The 20,152-nt window shown below is 41.8% G+C and overlaps 1 protein-coding gene across 3 annotated transcripts in view; it reads right to left on the reverse strand.

Moving 5' to 3' along the window:
- The window catches only part of RIMS2 (regulating synaptic membrane exocytosis 2), a 690,919-nt gene that overhangs the window by 176,009 nt on the left and 494,758 nt on the right, over positions 1 to 20,152 (reverse strand). For 2 of the 3 annotated variants that reach the window (XM_066578097.1, XM_066578100.1), the window contains 3 exons: positions 19,424 to 19,492; positions 17,464 to 17,617; positions 12,762 to 12,878 (listed from right to left, as the gene is read on the reverse strand). In XM_066578097.1, coding sequence (XP_066434194.1) covers positions 12,762 to 12,878; positions 17,464 to 17,617; positions 19,424 to 19,492 — 340 coding nt within the window. Of the gene's footprint in view, positions 1 to 461; positions 528 to 12,761; positions 12,879 to 17,463; positions 17,618 to 19,423; positions 19,493 to 20,152 lie in introns of all 3 variants that reach the window. The other variant, XM_066578099.1, reaches the window with a different exon arrangement.

Here is a 20,152-nt window from a genome sequence, read left to right on the forward strand (position 1 = left end):
CAGTAACCCCTTAGAGGGGAGGAGAAGAGTACATAGAACCCCCATTCTCAGAATTGGTGGGGGTTTCAGCAGTGAGATCCCCAATAATTAGACTTTTATCATCTATCATCTATGGATAGGTGATAAAAGTCAATTTTGGGATAACTCAATAAATTTGGCATATCTTCTACTGTTGGTGAGCAGGTGTAGGTTTGTACTTCGATTAACACCAGTTTTTGGTGTAAATTATAATTAATATTATAATAAAAGCATTGATTAATCCCCCCCCCCCCCCCCCCCCTCCATTGTGTTTTGATCATGTATTAGACGGCTCTATGCAAGGTGTGGTCCTAGCAGAGAACTCCAGTTGGTGTTTGATAATATGTTACTTGCATTTAACATAAGGTTCTATAAATGACGACCATCTACAATACTAAACAGAAGCTAGCTAATAACTTCATCTATGGTGTTGGAGCAAATACCTTTCAGGAGAAGGGGCAGGCTCAGTGCAATGTGAATTAGGCACTCGTCTCTCTTCTCTAGTTCTCCTAAATACAGAACACAAATGGCAGAACTATTTTGAACAGGTCTATATGTATTCCTTAGAGACATTACATCTCATCCATCCATTTCTTTGAATTGCACATTGTTAAAGTCAATGTAGCATTCAGAAGCCTATTTACAAAAGCCTTCTAATGCTATATGGTCCTAAGTCTATTACAGGTGGGGGGCATGCAGAGACAGAAGACAGATAAACAGTAACTGGTTACATAGAATTTGGTAGAAGTAGTTTAAAAGTTCAATACCCTGTTAAAAAAAACGTATGATGTCATAGTGATAACTCAGATGTTTTGATCAGTAGGGGTCCTGAGACCCCCACAGACCTCTATAATAAAGTTTCAGAAACCGTACCCTTTCAGTTGTAATTGACTTTTCTGCCTGCACAAGTTACACATTTTCTAGACAGTAGTTGGCCACTTTGCAAAAACAGTTAGTCAGGGCGAGCAGCAGGAATATTCAGTGAGCAAAGGTGACTTCACAAGAGACAACTATCGTCCGAATAGTCAGTCAATAGAGAGAATGTAGGCAACAGTTGCTCCGTGTAAACACGTCCACCAACCAGGTGGTGTTTTAGTTCACCTAAGAATAGTCGCTGGTTGATTATCATCTAGTATAAACAAGTAATCGTTGCCTACATCTTTGCAGGGAGGTGTGCGCTCGCCTGTTCAGCGTGCGCCTTCCACTCAAGGTGACTGGTCACAATCTTTTTTTCTTTACATCTTTCCCTTCATCTTAGCGATCATTGGTTGCTGAAAACACATAAGTATGTGCGAGTGATCCTCGATTAAACAGTTCCTACTGGTCTTCGAAAGAACACTTACTGCTATAGTCTCCAGCTGGTTTTGATCTTTGGAGAAACACTCGCTGCTCTGGCCTCGTGTTGGTTTGGCCTTCGACAGAACACTCGATGCTTCGGCCGCTCACAGCAGTGAGTGTTTACTGATAGACCGCTCACACGTATTTATGTGCATTCAGTGGACTCGACAACCAATGAGCATGCATTGGGGAGGGTTGAAATTTCATATTCACGCCCACCAAAGAACCTCATGCGCCCATAACTAGTCGGATAACGATATTTCGGCCCATATAAATGCTCCCAACAACTTGCTTTGTGATTGCAAAATTAAACATCAAGTGAACAACAACTGCTGTGTGTAAAAGTACACAAACAACAGTTCTTCACGTACTTTAGCGACTATCAAGCGAATATTCAGATGATAGTTGTCCAGTGTTAAGCTATCCTATAGTGAGATATATACTTCTTTGGGCATGGGTGTAAGTTATAACGGATTACTAGGGCTGGTTAGAAGTCACAGACTGGTCAAATTCAGGTCATTGCTCCTCTGATACAACCACTGTCTTAGATTTTGGGGGCTACAGAAATGTTTTGACTATTTTCAAGAACATCTGGAATCTTATACTTTAGCAATTCGGGATACAAATCTAGATACACTACTTTGAAATAGGCAAGGGTATAGCTAAGGGGACTGGCAGGACGTGGGGTGTGAACAGGTCACTCAGTCCATTCTGTTTTGGCCAAGGTATTTATATGCAGACTAGAAAGTAGAGTTTTCACCACAGGTGAGCAAAAGCCTAGCTATATCTGGATATAGAGGAAGAATAGGCATGCTGCGCTATTCTTGTCATCAAACGTGCCAGAAACCCTAATAGAACCCTAATGGAAACCCTTAAGGTGAGTATGGACAGAGATTTAGTCATTGCTCCCTTTAAAGGGGGTGTTCAGGACTTTCATATTGATGACATATCCTTAGGATGGGCAATCAATATCAGATCGGTGAAGGGAGTCCGACTCCCTGTACCCACACCGATCTGTTGTACTGAAAGGGCCACAGCCCACTGAATGGGACTAAGCAGCAATAACAGATAAAGCCGCTGCAAAACTTATGGTGCTATACCTGGTTTACAATGATGAGGCCATAGCACTCACCCAAGTGCTGTAGTCTATTTACAGGGGTCCCAAGAGGATTTGTCATCAATTTAAAAGTCCCAGAAACCCCCTTTAGGAAAAAGCAAATGAAGCATCAGGTTGTCAGTGACAATACGGCTTCAGGGTCATTGTACAACATACCAGTAAGGTAATACATTGTAAAAAAAAAAAAAAGGACACACAAAAACACTCCATGCAAAAGAATCTAAACTACTGTGTGCATATGCAAACACATATATATGAGGAGCCACATGAGTGCACACAGCATGGAGGTATCGGTCTACGGTCCACACCAAGTATACCTCTCAAGATCATTGTAAGCACCCTCAGAATAAGTACGGCACATCTTACGGGAACGCAGCATTCGGATAGCATCTTCACAAAAGATAGGATACATGGGGTGATCCGTGCTGGCAAGAAATGGGACATTGAACTCATTATCCTGGTATGCTTATAATCTAAACATGAAATCACTGCAAAATCACAGCAGGTAACACAAAACCACACACAGCGCAAGTACTCATCAGTAGAGATCATTGAAAGTGCCCCTCAATGTCTACGAGGTATAGGTAGCGATTTTGAAGGCAGAACCAACACCCATGAGAATGCAACATAGTAAACCATCCCTTTAAGACGATATTGTAATATGGGCATACATTATGCCAGGGTAAGAATATAACCATTATAGGAAAATATAACATAGGATAATGGTAGATTGATGGCTATCAAAAAGGCAAGCACTATACTGTATACAATTGGGCACCTCAGCAAGCATCAATAGTATTAATTTCCATATGTTAATACTTAGTGGGGCTCCTTTGGCCCTAATGACATTGGATAATTTCACTGAGGCAGAGGAATTAACTATACTTAAACTTTATCACTGCATTAAGCCCTTAAAACATAACTTTTATTAATACTCAAAATAAAAATACAATTTTTTAGAAGACTGGGGTAGAACAGGAAAAAGCAAAACACAAAAGGACTCCACCGCCCCACCACACAGCCTACAGGAAAGATGGGTTTCAAATGAAGTCCCCCCATAAAATATAGAACACGCCGGGGGTATGTCCCCCAATTATGGTAGGGAAATAACAAAACACCCAATAGAAAAACCATCTAGATGTGTAATACGGTCTACACTTTCAAAGATGAGGTCTACAAAGATGTAAGTCGAGACCCCTCATGGAACGTGACTTTCCCCTCCCTATTTCGAGACGAGAGTGACTGTGCAGGAATAGTGCTAGTGGAAACTAGTAATGAACACTATCCCAACAAAGTGCTGTGCTTTGTTAGGATAGTGGTCATTACTAGTTTCCACTAGCACCATTCCTGCACAGTCACTCTTGTTTCGAAATAGGGAGGGGTCTCGACTTACATCTTCGTAGACCTCATTAAAGAAACCACTCGCTAGAATAGGTGGTTAATCATTAAGTGTAGACCGTACTACACATCTAAATGGTGTTTGTTATTTCCCTACCATAACTGGGGGACATACCCCCCGGCCCATACTGTATTTTATGGGGGGATTTCATTTGAAACCCATCATTCCTGTGGGCTGTGTGGTGGGGCGGTGGAGTTCTTTGTGTTTTGTTTTGTCTTGTTCTTGCCCGGTCTTCTAAAAATTTTTAATCTTATTTTGAGTATTAATAAAAGTTATGTTTTTTAAGGGATTAATCCAGTGATGATGCCATTGGATACTCTACGTGGCATACTTTCTATCAAAGTCTGATACACTTCAGCTGGTATTTCTCTCTATTCATCCTGCAAACATCCAACACGTTCTCTCCCAGAGACATTCAGTAGGGTTCAGGTCTGGACTCTGTGCAGCCAGTCAAATCGTGGAACATCCATATCCTAACCAATGTAAAATAGCGTCAGATTTATAACCAAGTGCGTTGTTTAGTTGGAAGTATTGCTGACCATTCTTATTGTATTACCACATTGTCTGCAGCACATTGTGTAGAATGTCAAGGTACACCTTTATGTTCATGGTTCTTGCCACTACAACAAATGGACCGAGGCCATGTCATAAAAAACATCTCCAGACCATAAAAGGAACCTCTGCCTTGCTTAACTGCTGGCACAACATTCCCCAGGCTCTTCCACCCCCAGGAACGTCCATCTAATTTGAAGATGAAGTAGCGCGATTCTTCACTCCCTAGACCATTCTTCCATTGCTCAAATGTCCAATGATGACACTCCTTGCACCTTTGTAGACAGACAGATGTACCTCGAGAGGACTCGCCAGATGTTTGGGGAATGAAATGAAATACCAGTACAAGTGTATCAGATATTACCAGAAAGTGTGCCACGAAGAGTACCCATTATCATTAGGGCCAAAGGATCCACACCAAATTTTAACATATGTAAAAAAAATTCTACTTATGAATCTTGTTCGAGTGTTCAATTATTTTTGGTAAGATAGTGTATAGGAAGGCACAATAAGTGTAATGCATTATATCTCCACATTAACCATGCATGGTTTCATCTGGGTAACACATTTTCTCCAGCAGTTGTAAAGTTGGAGAGAAACATAAGGTTGCACAAATCAAATCAAAAACAAATCTCTATCATTTGATATTAGTCTCTCCAGGCACAAGCTGTCTAGCTCTACCCTAAAGGGTTTCTACAAAGGATGAACTTAATCCTGAAAGGAGGCTGCAACACACAAGATTGGTGTTCCTCTGTCCCCGTACTCGGACACACAGCATGTGCACAGGCACCACACTTGGATGACTTAACACACAAAATTTATACCTTGGTTCTCTTAGATGATGGTCAAAGGACTGACTGAATCTGGTGCGAGGTAGTGTGAGATAATGACTAGAGAGGTGGCAAAAAAAACAAGAACATTGAGATATTGAAGTGGTCGATAAGTGCAGGATATGAAGCATAAATCAGAATCATGGTGGGACCACAGGGTAGGGAGAACAATACCGTTTACAAGTGATGTTGAGAAGGTATACCTGGGAGTCAAGGTAGGGTGACAAGACAAGAGGTGATACCGGATAAAGGAAAGGACTTCTCTTCATGAGCTACAATCTGCATACTGGACGTAGTTCACAGCATCATATATCTTCTTAGATACCTACACGACCATTTATGTATATTCACGCAGAACAATCTAGCCGACTTGCCCACTAACGTGGCAAAACACTGTGCCAACTATCAAATCGTCTGCCAGCTAATACTTGCGATGCTGTAACTGAAGTTATACAAATTTTCTACATATGTTACATTGCTGTGAAAATTATTTACCTCTTTCCAGTTGTCTGCTCTTATTGAATATTAGTCACACCAACAGTTTTTTAACCCATTAAAGACCAAGCACAGTACATTTACGGTGCTTGGTCCTGGGCTTTAAACCCAGCCGATAGTAAAAATACAGCAGGGGGGGGGGGTTAAAGCCTCTGCTCCTGCAATCAATCAGAAGCATGTCGGATTGTCAGCTGTTAGTCATAGCTGACAACCTGGAGGAGACGGCAGGAGGGGTTTTTAACCCTTTCTGCCTTCTCCTTTCCCGAGTACACAGCACTCAATGAGTGCTATGTCCTAAAGAGTGAAAGTGGAAGTATAACTTCCACTACACGAGCCAGCAGTTACGTGACCGCTGGGATTCCATGGTGCAGCAGAGCTGCAGGGTCGTAGAAGACCTTGATCAGCTCTGCCAGTCAATATTGTCACTACAGGGGATGTTTTCCCCTGTAACTGGGGCTCCTATGGATGCCCCAGCTACATTGGAAGAATGTCAAATAAAAAAAAAAACATAAATAAGTAAAACAAAATTACAGAATAAAATAAAAATATATACATAAAAAAAAATGACCCAAAACCGACGCCAACCAAAACCATCGCCGTATGCGCTCTGTAAACCAAAATTATACATATTATATATAAAAATGTCCAAAACAAAATGAGGAACCCATTCCCATACTTTATCTTAGCGTAAATATACTAATTAAAAAAATAAATAACTATAAATTTTAAAAAATATATTTTTTTTTAGCTTTTTATCCCCAATAAAACTAAAAAACAGAAAAAAAAGACAGTGAAAATGATATTTAAAAAATAGCTCTATATGTTACAGAAAAAAAAATGTAGCAAAAATAATAGGGCAGTTAAACCACCACATGGGTAAAATCCCTAAAAAGTGGCTGGTCCTAAAGATACAAAACAGCCTAGTCCATAAAGGGTTAAAGGAGTTATCCCACCAAAAACACTTATCACCTAGTCTCAGGATAAGGCCCATTACACACGGGCGGAAATTCCGCGTCGGGATTCCCTGCGGAATTTCCACCCGTGCTCATTTGCATAGGATTGTATTAGATAATGCAATCCTATGCTCACAGCCATTATTTGTCCGCGTGAAAACATGCGCGGCAAAACAAATCGCGGCATGTTCTATTTCTGTGCGGGTTTCGCAGAGGCCCGCACAGAAATGTCACTGGTAACAGGCCGCCTCCACTCTGCGCATGCGCTGGCTGAGCGGCAGCCGGCACATCACAAAGCAGAGGAGACGCCGGCAGTGGGTGAGCCACAGGGCTGTGCAGGGGCAAGGGTCCGCATCCCGCTGCGAGAATTCTTGCAGCGGGATCCGACCTGGCCGTCTGCAGGCGGCCTAAGTGATAGATATATGATCGCTGGTGTCTGAGTGCTGGAAAACCCACAAATCTGAAGAACATCCCCCAGATGCATTGATGATTGGCTCGGCTCTCCCTCATTTCGATAGAAGTAAATTGAGTGTTAATCAACAATGCCTAACATTGCTCCATTCCTCTGGAGGAGTCAGGGTGCGCTGCCTATGTTATCGCTGGGGTCCCAGTAGTTGGACCTCAAGCGATCATACATTTATCACCTATCCTGTGGACAGGTGCTAAATGTTTTTAGTGGGATAACCTCTTTAATTATTACTAAAGGGGTTGACCACTATATGTTTATTTTAACTTATTACAAGTTTAGTGACATCTATTACATTGTGAAGCGCCACTCCTCATCTTTATGTCCTTTCAATGAACCGTGTGGCACAGCTTTCCTGTTCTTGGCTGCAGATAGAAGGACACGTGATCAGACACTCCACCGGTCTCCTCCATTGAAACACACTGGATGTAGGAAACTAGCAAATGCATAATATTTTTCAATGGAGGAGGCTAGTAGATGTGTCTGGTTACACGCCCCTCCATCTGCAGCCATGTTTAGTATAGCTGTACCAGGCATTCTGTAGAGAAGGCGTTAGTGACAATGGGGCAGTGCTTCACAATGTAAAAAATAGATGCTGAATTTGTAGCATGTCTATATTAGTAAGATGCGTATATTGGAGTTTCCAACTGACTAGTTAAAGTAAACATAAAACGACAACCTCCTTTTAATTGATTTACTTACTTAAAAGGCCACTCCAATGATTTTCTTTTTATTCATTCATTATGTAGCTATCCCCCAAGTATATATTAGTGAACAAGTGTTACCTTAGTTATTTCTTTCTGACCAGCCCAGTTCTACTTGGGTTTACAATGCCTGAAACTAGTAAAATTAGGAACTCCTATCTCAGTTACTAACAATGATCCCACAGCTCCTGTCACACAAGTATAATAGAGGAGATCACAACTCTTCCTTCTGACTGTATACTTATGCTCTGCAGCTTATTTAGGTGAATATAGAAGGTAATGATTATTAAACTGTCTCCCAGCAGGCAGAGATTATATAGCCTCAGATAATACTGTGCTGATACATTATCTCACTATGAAGATGGTAGCTGTTAAGCATCAGACAAGAGGATGGAGTGTATGGAAGTGGCTGCAATATACAGAAGAGACCTCCAGAGTGTGACAGGCAATAAGGTGAAGGAGGCAGGGAGGGAAAACATGTATTTTAGCCGGAGTGGCCTTTTAAAAAAGAACTGCCTCCTTAGGTCACAGACACATCTAGTGGCTGTTGTTTGGCTGAGATATGGTCACAAGCTGTCCCAACTATTAATATTTGCCAAGTCTGCAGATAAACAACAGTTTTTACCTGCAAAAACCTCAAAAATTTAGCCCAAACAGGGGCTGTTACAAGTATGTCTGCATCCTTAAACTAAAAATTTGGTTGCACTACCTTTAGGAACAAGAATGCACTGTGTTTAAAAATATCATTTTTATCTTTGAGGAATTTGAAGGCTATGGACACCTTTGAACTATTTTTTTTTCATTGAATATTTGCTTCTGAAACATAAAATTAAACAACTTTCTAAAAAGACTTCATTAAACATTTCCCACCATTCTGCTGCTGTAGAGTCTGTGTTACTTCTTCACATAACGGACTGCCCCGTTGCTTCTCATGTAGATCTGACAGTACACTGCTCCTGGTTGTTTTTGCCCTCCCTTTCCCTGCTTTTAGTGTTAAGATGCCAATTCACATTAAATGAACATTGACATGGTCCACTGACTTTGGCGAGACTGGCCAACCATCTAAATGTGTATGGTGATATCTGGATTCAACCCCAATGGCAAATGCAGTGAGAAAGAAGGTTTAGGCTGTTGGATGTGAACATACCCTACCCTTTTTTCATGGGAGAAACAATAAATTGTCACTAGAGGTGTCTGGCAGTGTCTTAGGGCCCTTTTACATGGGCCGATAAATTGTTTATGCTCATTCCTATGTGTGCAAGAGCACTTTTACGAGGGATGACTTGTTGGGCGCAGATGCCTGACAGGTTGTCCCAGTGATGATGATTCCTGTGCTTCACACAGGAATGAACATCGCTAACTGAATGTAGGTGGAGTGGTCCCAGGATCATTCTGGCCTGTCCGCTTCCATTCACAGTAAGCAGACAGTCGGCCATAAGTTAACGACTGTCTACTTACACGGGCCAATCCGTTGTTCAGTTTTCTGCATACAGAAACTGAACAACGAATGAGAAGTGAACAAATTCTCGTTAGTCATTCAGTCGAAGCATGCATTTGCACCGAATGATTTATTGGCCCTAAAGGCACACGAATAATAATCACGGCACAACCTGTTGGGTATCTGCGCCCAACAAGTCAATCCGTGTAAAGGGGCCCTGTTCTCATCTGTCTATTGAAAACACATTCAGGGTGTGTTAGAGAGTTGAGAGGAGTAACTACTGGCCAAACACTCGAGAGTAGGGAAGGTGGGAGAGGATCCAAGGTATCGAAGAAGGCAGATCACACAGGCTGTAGATAGGAGGGAAAATACACACAAGGCAATTTGATGCGAGATGAGTTCACACAGGCTGTGTATGAGTGTAGAGGGGAAGCAGAACCACCATGGCGAACTCTACATGGGAAGAGGGACTCACACACTCCTCAGCATCAGTGTTTGGCAGCACAAGCCAAATGAGATCACTCATGGGTTGTAGGAGGAATGCAGGAATGAACCTCTGCTTATACAGGGAAGCTAGTGAAGGCAGCAGCATCCTGGATAAAAAAAACACCTCACATCCAGTTTGCATTGCTGGGAGGATCATACCCACATGAGAAAATTCTGAAACTAAGAGCAAGTTATAAACTTCATATAAAGAGGTCTGAAGACAAATGAAGATTGCAGCTTGAAACTTGATGCTACTTTTCTAACTAAAGGCAATCACTAACATATGCAGAAATCATTCTTTACCATCAAAGGTGTCCATAGTCTTTCAAGGGTGGAATTTTTTTTTTCACTGAAATGCATCTATTTTGGGTTGACTATCATTTTTAGTTGAACGACTACTTGTTTTTGATAAGCGAGAACTCACGAGTTATTGTGTTTCAGTGGGATGAAACAAAGAAACTAGCAACTAATAAGCGATTTCTTGCTCACTATCCTGTTGGGTCACATGTTTAAATGGGACAACTATCACTTAAAATTGCTTGTTTGAACGATATTTTCGGCCGATAGTTGTCCCGTGTAAAAGGGCCCTGATTTTGGGATCCGTCAGTGTGCTGAACTGATGAAGCCCTTATCTCTTCTCTCCTGCACTTTTTATCAGCTAATAAGATAAACCCTTTTTATGGTAATAAATTAGCTAATAACCTCATGCAGGAGAGGAGAGATAAAGGCTTAAAACCAAGTCATCAGTCCAGCACACTGATGGCTATCCTATTGAGTCTTCACAGGAATGGACCTTCTATTGAGACTTCGGGTCCTTTTAGACGGAACAATTATCGCGGTAAAAAGCGCCTGTGTGAGAGCAGCCTAAGAGGTGTAAGAATTCTCGTTGACTCGTTCACTTATGGTTCGCTTTAAACAGCGCTCGTTTAGTCCTCTCAGCCACTTACACAGGGAATGTGAAAAACTGAACGACTGAACGATTCTTGTTTGAATGAGCCAACGATGTGTCTGCTGTCTAAACAGGCTGCACAATAGCAAACTAGCAGTGATATCACTCGCTCGCTCAAACAAAAATTGGCTTGTCTACAAGGACTTAGGCATCATGTCCACGGGAGGGGTCAGATTCCGCATGCGGGAACCCGCAGTGGAATTCCACCCTGCCCACGGCGGAGGACACATATTTACCTGTGCGGGTCTCCTGTGTCCTGTCTGGATCATTTTTCATTTTCACTGCGGATGCGTGCGGAAATGCCGTCTGGGGGGGGGGCGCACGCATGCGCAGTACATTTTCCTTTTTTGAACTCCTGCTTTCCCGCAATTAGATTGCGGATGGGCAGCAGATCAGACGGCTTCCATTGACCTCAATGGAAGCTGTCTGTGTGGAATTTGCAGCAAAATGGAGCATGCTGCGATTTATTTTCCGGACCAAGAGGTCTGCAAAACAAATCCGCATGCTTTAACATAATTGGGGAATGCCCATCTATTCCGGGGCGGTGGCTTGATTTGCGGATCTTCCACGCGGCTGACCTGTGCGGATTCCACAAGTCAAATCCGTCCGTGGACATGAGCCCATAGACTGCAGTGTCTATATGCATTGATACGCAGAAGGTACAGAAGATAAACAGTGCAAATGTTTTCATTAAATCCTATTGCAAAAATGACTGTCAGCCCAAAATACATACTATTAAGTAAAAAAAATGTGCCCCGCTACATCCCAAAGTGTCCATAGCCTTTAGGCCTCTTTCACACGAGCGTGGTTTTAGCACAGATTAGTGAAAACATTGCATCTAATAGAACCAATGGTTTCCTATGGAAGCATTCACGTGAAGGAATTTTAGGCGCACAAAAGCTTGCATCTAACAAAGATAGAACATGCGTGCGCAAAGCTCGCATCTAAGGTCCATGCTGCGAAAAAAGATAGGACCTGACTTATCTTTGGTGCGTGCTGCGCAGGAGTTTCCATGGACTCCTATTGGATAACACGCAACGTGCAGCTCCTTATCGTGTGAATGGGTAATTTCACTGCTCATTAAGCTTGAGACTTAATAGCTGGAAATCACCCATTCATGCTATTTTCTGCCGAGTGTGATGCGATTTTTAGCAATGCTATTAGAGCGTGAAAAGCACGCTCGTGTGAACGAGACCTTAAATTCACTCTTGGTATTTGCAAAATCACTTTGCTTAAGAAAAATGATGAGGTTCACCTAGCAATTAAACAAATCGTTTTGGATTGCTCCTGCCTGCATTACTTCCAGTATTTATAGTTATGGTCTACAATAATGAATTAGGCCAGTTTCACATCTGCGTTGGAAACTCCGTCACAGATCCGGATCAAAATACCACTGCATGCAGCGCTTTTTCTTCCGTTCAAAAGCCGGGCAGCTGAGTGGAAACCGAACCGACCGCATTATAATCAATGGGGTCCATTCGACACTGTTCCATTTCATCCTGATACGGAACCGTTCGGATCCCCCTTTCCTGATCCCCGAACAAAGCAGGAAAGCGTAGGTGTGTATCCACCCTTATGGTAAGTGCTAATAATTACACCACATTACAGTGTGAAATGAATACAAACCCAGTTTATATAGTGTCATAACTATCACTATTCCTCTGCAATACAACTATTGTTTGTACATGATATTGCTATAATAGAGATCAATGTGCTATGCATGCAGAGCAAAGCATACAGATGTAGCAGAACTTGTTATTGACCACTTAGTTTGTGCATGCTTAGGCTTACCTATAGTCCTATATAAAATAACATATTACACATGATATCAAAATGTGTTGTACCAAATGATAAACTCAGCTCTGCTACAGCTGGCGATCCCAGCTCTGCTACATTTGTATGCAGATTATAAGCACAGAACAATCATAAAAAGGTCTGGTGATTTGTATTAGACTTAATCTCTAGCCCTCACTAGTATATTCTCTATTCAAGGCCTCTACTATGTTCTTTAGTTACCTTTCTCTGTTTGGGGAGTAGTGGTTATCTAATACACGATGTCTTTCCACTCTGCCCATGAAATTGTAATGTGCAGGGCCAGATCTTGTCGCTCTTGGTCCCTGTTCCAAACTCCTACTGAAAGAAAGGGAAGCTTGTCAGTTCCAGAGTAATGATGCCTGCACAGCTTCTTATACTATAGTTATCACTGCACACCCGTATTATGTATATAGGCAGCGTATAGCTGTTACCTATACAATGGAGACAGTCTCTCTAAGCAATATCATCGATAACTGTCTACAGTATGGAACAAGGAACTGGTGCTATTACTAAATCAAGAGGAACTGTGTGTAATACAGATGTCACTAGTTCTTAGGGACTGAATGTGTGTTTGTTGGTGATGGATACACTTTCGATGGTTACAGACAAATCTTGTAATATGAAAGAAGCTGCAAATATCAATTAATCCCGCCGATCGAGATCTTCAGCAAACACCTGACCTTGCTAAGGGAAGTCGAAATTGGCTGCTCACTTGTTCTGCAGCGGCCACTAAAGGGGAAATGTAGTATTACATGTTGCAGTTCAAATGCACCTTCTTGTACGAGCATGCAATATATGGATGAGCCAAGCAAAAGAAGGCCCCAAGCAGGGGAAACCCTGATTCCAATGTGTACCCCCGTAAAAGTTAGTTTGCCTTCAGCAGCATTGCAGAAACTATAGGAAGTTAGGGTGCGGGCAGACGAGCGTAGGCGTATTTACGTTCGCACGAGCGCAACGTAAAATCGCCCGAGCGATCGTTTTTCACCGATCACGACCAGAGCTTGAAAGCGTATGTTCGTTTGTTCCTACTTTGCAAACGGTCTTTTCGGCTATCGAATATGCGTTGGCGCGTATTTCGGTCGCATATGTTCGGTTTTTTTTCGAATTGCCGTTTTTACGCGCTGTAAAATCGCCCATGTGAACGAATACATTCGAAACCATTGCCTCAGATGGTCACGTATATACGTTTGGTCGCAAAAACGTGCCGTTTATGCGCTCGTCTGCCCGCACCCTTACACTGTGATTTCCCTGTTAATTGCAAATCATTGTGAAGGCCCCAGCAATCAATGAATCAACCAATGATAAGTTTATCTTAAATCGTACCTGCACTTTCAGGTAACTTTTCAGAAGAAGCTGTCATGTGTGTACATGAGGAATAACACTATTTATGGCTGTTATATAACTTGTATCCTACATTTTCCACTAGTTTTCACCTCTGCAGTCTGTACTGCATCTCTAATTGTCAGTCTTCCCTGAGATGGTGGGTGTAAACTAGCTGCTTTGATGCCTCTCATAGACTGCACAAATAGAGAAGAGGAGATTATGCTCCCCTATCTTAGCAGGTGTAATACGTGCCAAGATAAGACATGGTGCGATTTTTTTTTTGTGCGTGTATTTTGCGCAAGTCGTGTGAGCTGCAATATGGCCGTCTATGGCAGATTGCTATAGCATATTATGTGAGCAAGACCCATGCATGGAATATACTGTACCGACACGCTTGTGTGAGCTAAGCCTTAAGCAGAAGAATGGAGGTCATTACAGACTTGTACAGTACTGAGCAGTGTAGATGTGATTCTAGTAGCTGGGCAACAGTAAAACACTCCCCATTAGCTGCGGCATCATCTCTGTGTGTGTCCCCCTGCTTTTCTCAGATTCGCTCCTTCTTCCTCCCTCTCCTCTCCATAGACCTCTACAGACAGAATGCAACCTGAACTGAGCTGTTAGTCCGTCTTGTCTACCAAGATGGACTTAGCAGGAAATAATTCAGAGTGAGTGAACAGCTTAGAAGGGGAGGAGGAAAGGAGCTTGATAAGTGGAGGAATAAGTATTTTTCTCTGATAGGATCTATTACAAAGTTTCTTATTTGCCTGTAAAACTGATTTATACAAAGTTTGTTGAAAGGTTAGTGACAATTTAAAGGGGTTTTCCAGGACTGAAATATTCACGACCTATCCTTAGGATAGGTTATCAATATCAGATTAGTGGGGTCTCTCAATTAGGACCCCACCGATCAGCTGATTGAACAGTCTGCAGAACTGAACAGAATGTGGTGTCACATTTATTTGCCACATGGCCTGAGAGCAGCTCAGTCCACTTCACGTGAATGGGACTAAGCTGCAATACCAAGCACAGCCACTATGAAATGTATTACACTGTGCCTGGTATACAGTGAAGTGATAGTGGCACTTTGGCTACTTTTAACAGCTGATTGGCAGGGACCACAATCAGTGGACCCCCACCAATCAGATATTAATGCTTTATCTTGAGAACACGTTATCAATCTGGTAGTCCTGGAAAACCTCTTTAAGGGGCTCCTAATTATTGTCCAACCCAAATAACCCATTTAAACTACAGCCATATCGTGTAAGTATAATGCCTGCTCTAAGTAGCCTATATTTATACCCAGGCCAGGCAGAGACCACTTCATATAGAAGAAATATCAACGCGCCACAATTCTGTTTCCAGAACATGACAGAGACAAAGGATGGCGTAACAGGCAGATAACATATTGTGACACACAGTAGCAATTCAACAAGACAGGAGCCAATAAAAAAATATTATGCATGCATTTTATATCTATCCTACAACTTGTGCCTGGGAAGATTTCAAAACAGCAGAATCCGATCTATCAACCACTACCTCGGCCTTTGCAAGTGTAACAATCTACTCCAAGGACCATTGTTCATTGCAAAATGTGCACATTTGCATAAACTTAAAAGGAAAGGAAGAAAAAATTTTGCGGCATCTCGAAACGTCTTCCTGTACCAGGCTCCATAGTACATATTCTATATATATTATATGTACCATAAAACACATATTACATACATCATATGTAGCATAAATACTAACCAGACTATGCCAGGTTCTCTATATTTCCATTTAATTTGTTTTTTTTTGCTCCCTTATGAACAAATAAGACACTTACCATTTCACCTCTACCAGAGCGGCATGAGTTCCCAACAAGCAAAGAGTAATATATGGATATTAGGCAGCATCTCTTGATCTGGCAGTAGCTGAAGGACCATAAAAATAGGTCTTCTGTGACTAGAAAGTCATGGTAGGTACAGACACCCTGTGCACATATAGGCAGCACCAGACTAATGTGTAAAATATCTATAGAGACAAGTAAGCGTCAACAGCTCACCACCAAACACAGTGGGAGGTAAAAGTATATAGAGAGTCCTCCGTTGAGTTGTATATGGTGCGTGGAGGAGAAACACACGGTCAAATCCTAAATGAGTCCAAGACAAGTATAGGAAAATGGAACTCCAGCAACACTATGGTTACCTGCCTTGTTAAATGTCCATGCTTAAGATATATTTTGGAAATTAGCCCATAGAGAAACTGAAGACTTATGGCTCAAATTACATAAAGCGTCCGTCCACTAGAGGGACAAACTTCTGTCCCAAGACCAGAGGCGGTGGCGTATATTACCTGCAGTTATTCTTATTGGCCATTCCTCTGAACTGTTGTTTCTAGGCCCTATTTTCGGCTGCTGTTATACTACCAATAAACTATACCTGCTTTCTGATTGGCCAGACCTGTTCAGGTGATCAGCAATGTCCAATAAGAGAGCAATGCTCAATGTGCTTTAGGTACTTAAAAAATTGCTCAGCCAACTCAGATGTCCCAAAACAGGGCCTAAAACTGGAGGATCAGAGGAACAGAAGAGAAGAACAAGCATGTGTGAAAAACGCAGATCTGAATGGCCCAATGTAAATCACTGCATATTACATGCATAATACGCTGCCAAAATACTCTCATGTGAGCGAGCCCTAAGATACTACACCTGCTTTAATTAACCACATGAGCAGTGCTGTCCAGTCAGAACAGCATGTAGTGTCTTAGAACACCAATGCATGCTATGAATAGCGTGCATCAGGAAGTCAGAGAAGCAGTTCGGCCATCTTAGCTTCTCCCAGCCCGGAGGGTCGCCTTAATTTGTCAAGCCAAAGGCCATTTTCCTAACTTTCTTGTAGAATTTGACTATGCAGCCGAATCTCCTCAAGAGAGAACAATATTGGAAACTAACATAAAGATGTATGGACATCTACTACCATTGAGGTCTATGGTTGTAGAATGTGACCTGGCAATTTAGCGTTTTTAGAGGGGATGTTTTTTAAAGTGTCATCCAAAGACAAATTCTAAGTATCATTTAAAGTTTTCTCCTATTTGTATGGACGGTCAGAAGCAGACATCTTGAAATTCTACTACAGAAGAGCCACAGAAGGTGTCTTTATAGTGTTGACTTGCGTATCTACTATACTGGTAGTTATTGCCCTTCCAAGTGTCCGACCTGTGTTGCTGACCAACTGGTTGTAATATGTTGAAGAACGTATCTCTTCTGGTTGGAAACCACGGTTTTCAGAAATTACCATGTTTAGTAGTACGGCAGAAACTCAGTATTACCAGAAGCATGTAATCACAAGGCAAAATGTAACCTGCAACAATGATATCTTGTACTCTACAAAAGAGGAAATTCAGTAACACCTATCATACACTTCGAGGTTCTTCACTGAATTAGCCATAAGTGCAACCAACTTTCTGTAATGCTAGAAAATATAGAGTTAACAGGTAACAGATGCATGTGTTGAAAACGGTCTAAAGTTTATACGTTCCCAATAGTAAAATTCCGCAAGGTAGCAATGAAAGTAAAGGTTTTCTTTTAAGCAACAGGCAATACCTTTGGGGAGGCGGAACACTAGGAGACCAGGATCTAGTCCGACCTATACTATCTACATGGAGGGATCCTGACCGGGAACAGTGATTTGAGGACATGACCTGCTCTGGAACGGATAATGTTGAACTCTGCATATCGCGACCATTGTGTCGAAAATCTGTAAAAAGAACAGAAATATAATCAATTTGGTTAATGCTAAATGAAAAAAACCCGGGACTGCAATATGCATGGAATATCAGCAAACGGAACACGATCCTACCAAAAGTAATTGGACACGAGCAAAACTCAAAAGTAGCATTTATTTCCATATATTAACACTTAGTGTGGCTCCTAATAACAATGATATTCTCTACTAACATCTGATACACTTCAACTAGTATTTCCCTCCATCCATCCTACAAATGACTGATAAGTTCTTTCAAAGAAGATGAATCGGCCCTTCTGCAATGGTGCAAGGAGCATCGTTCTATGGAGTGACGAATCAAGTTACTCCGTCTTAACATCAGATGGATATACCTGGTGTGGAAGATCCTGGGGAACACTGTTTGCCTGAGTATGTTGTGCCAACAGTTAAGCACGGAGGAGGTTCCGTTATGGTCTGGGGATGTTTCAAGTGGCATGGTCTCAGTCCGTTGGTTGTAATGACAAGAACCATGAACACAGAGGTGTACGCTGACATTGTAGACAATAATGTGCTGCCGACAATTTGGCAATACTCTGCTAATGGTCGGTAAAACTTCCAACACGACAACGCGCTTTGTCACAAATGCAATGCTGTTTTACATTGGTTTGAGGATATGGATGTCCCAAGATTGGACTGGCATACAGAGAGTCCCGATCTGAACCCTCCTGAATGTGTTTGGGAACGAACTGGAATATAAGGTCAGGAAATATGAACAGCGTCCATCATCTCTGAGAGAACTTGTCAGACGTTTGCCGGATGAATGGAGAGAAATACCAGCTGAGGTGTATCAGATGTTAGTTGAAATTATGCCACGGAGACTTTCCAATGTCATTAGGACCAAAGCAGCCTCACTAAGTTTTAACAACATATGGAAATAAATACTACTTATGATTCTTGATCAGGTGTCCAATTATTTTTGGTAGGATAAGGTGGAAGTGGGAGTAGAATGAGTGTGGGAGGCCATGCTTATGTGGGTTTGGATATTGAGGGTAAAGCCACAAAAGATTTCAGACTGGCTTTAACAGAATGACTATTTGATTTATGCGTTAATACTACAAATCAGCGATTGATCTTTGGCCAACCTAGGCTGAACTAATACTGATGGAGTGCATACCTATCAACTGATATAAACGCCTCGTCAAATACAGCGGTCCCTCAAATTACAGTGGCCTCAGTATAGAATATTCTCTACCTATGAGGGTCTATCCCGACACATTGTAATTAGAAACAGATTCAACATACAACATCCCGTTTTATGATGGCCCGGCCAGATTATCTGCATGCTGCAGTGTCTTATATGTGAGAGAGAAAGAAAGAGAGAGCGAAAGAGAAAAAGAGAGAGAAAGAAAAAGAGAGATGCGGTAAAAGAAAAGTCTTCTCAAGGTGCCATCTAACCTAAGGCCGGCACTGACTCTACTGAAACATCAGTGAACATACAGGGTGCATTTTCTTGCATAAGTAAAAAACAGACTAAAGTCTGGAAGAGATGTGCCAGTCGATATTGCTTACATTAGTCTGGTAAGTGTATTTGAATGTTAATTAGAGACAGGACAGGGTGTAGAATACATATTACAGAGCCATCTCCTACATTAAGTTTGTTGTATTCACTGAAGAACCTGCACTCAGAAGGCTCCTTGTGCCTAAGGCAAAGGTTTCCTCTACCTAGTTTTACACATGACCCCGTATATATCAAATCTGAAGGGATCAAGCTCCAGCTAAACATCCAGGTCCTTCAACGGACTTTAAGATAAGCAGATTACAAAGTTTCATAACTCTTACCTGACACAACCCCGACTCCATCATCGCAGTCATAGTCAGACACTTCACTGTCACTTATTCTCTTGGATCCTGCAAAGAATTTTCAGTGAACAGAAGTCCTTCAGATCTAATTTGCACTTATACCTGGTAAACCAAGGTTTCTCATAGAAAAAAAAACTGTTCAAGACTAATAACTACAGCTTGAGGAGAAACTAAGGAAAGGGAGTAGCCATGTAGATTAGTAGGGTTGCAGTCAAAACCTGTTGTTAGTGGGAACACAATAAGCAGAACCACCCTAACCAGAAGTAAATGCATCATATCAGTGTTATATACTATGAGTTTACATCGTGTAATAAGTAAAATATGCTCAGTATTTATCAATATGTGTGCTCGTGCATGCTCCCATCTTACGGCTCTAAAAAAACGTTCCGAGCTGTATGGAGCCGTAATATGGCACCCACTGAAGTCCATGGACATTACTGTAACTTATTGTGCCTCCGCTTTTAAAGAAAACTGTAGTATGTTCAATCGGATGACACAAAACGGAGGTACGGTGTTCTCTTCTAGAAACACTGCTTTGAAAGGGATATCTAGGCCTGATCTACGGACCTAGCACATGTTAACTTGACTCTCAAAGCATTAAGGCCCAATGCCCACGGACGTATTTTGCACTGCAGGATCCGGAGGGAGTGTTCGCCTCCGGACGGAGGGAGTGTTCGCCTCTGGATCCCCTATAGGACATGCAATACT

This window comes from Eleutherodactylus coqui, chromosome 9 (genome assembly GCF_035609145.1).
Source record: "Eleutherodactylus coqui strain aEleCoq1 chromosome 9, aEleCoq1.hap1, whole genome shotgun sequence".
Taxonomy (NCBI): domain Eukaryota; kingdom Metazoa; phylum Chordata; class Amphibia; order Anura; family Eleutherodactylidae; genus Eleutherodactylus; species Eleutherodactylus coqui.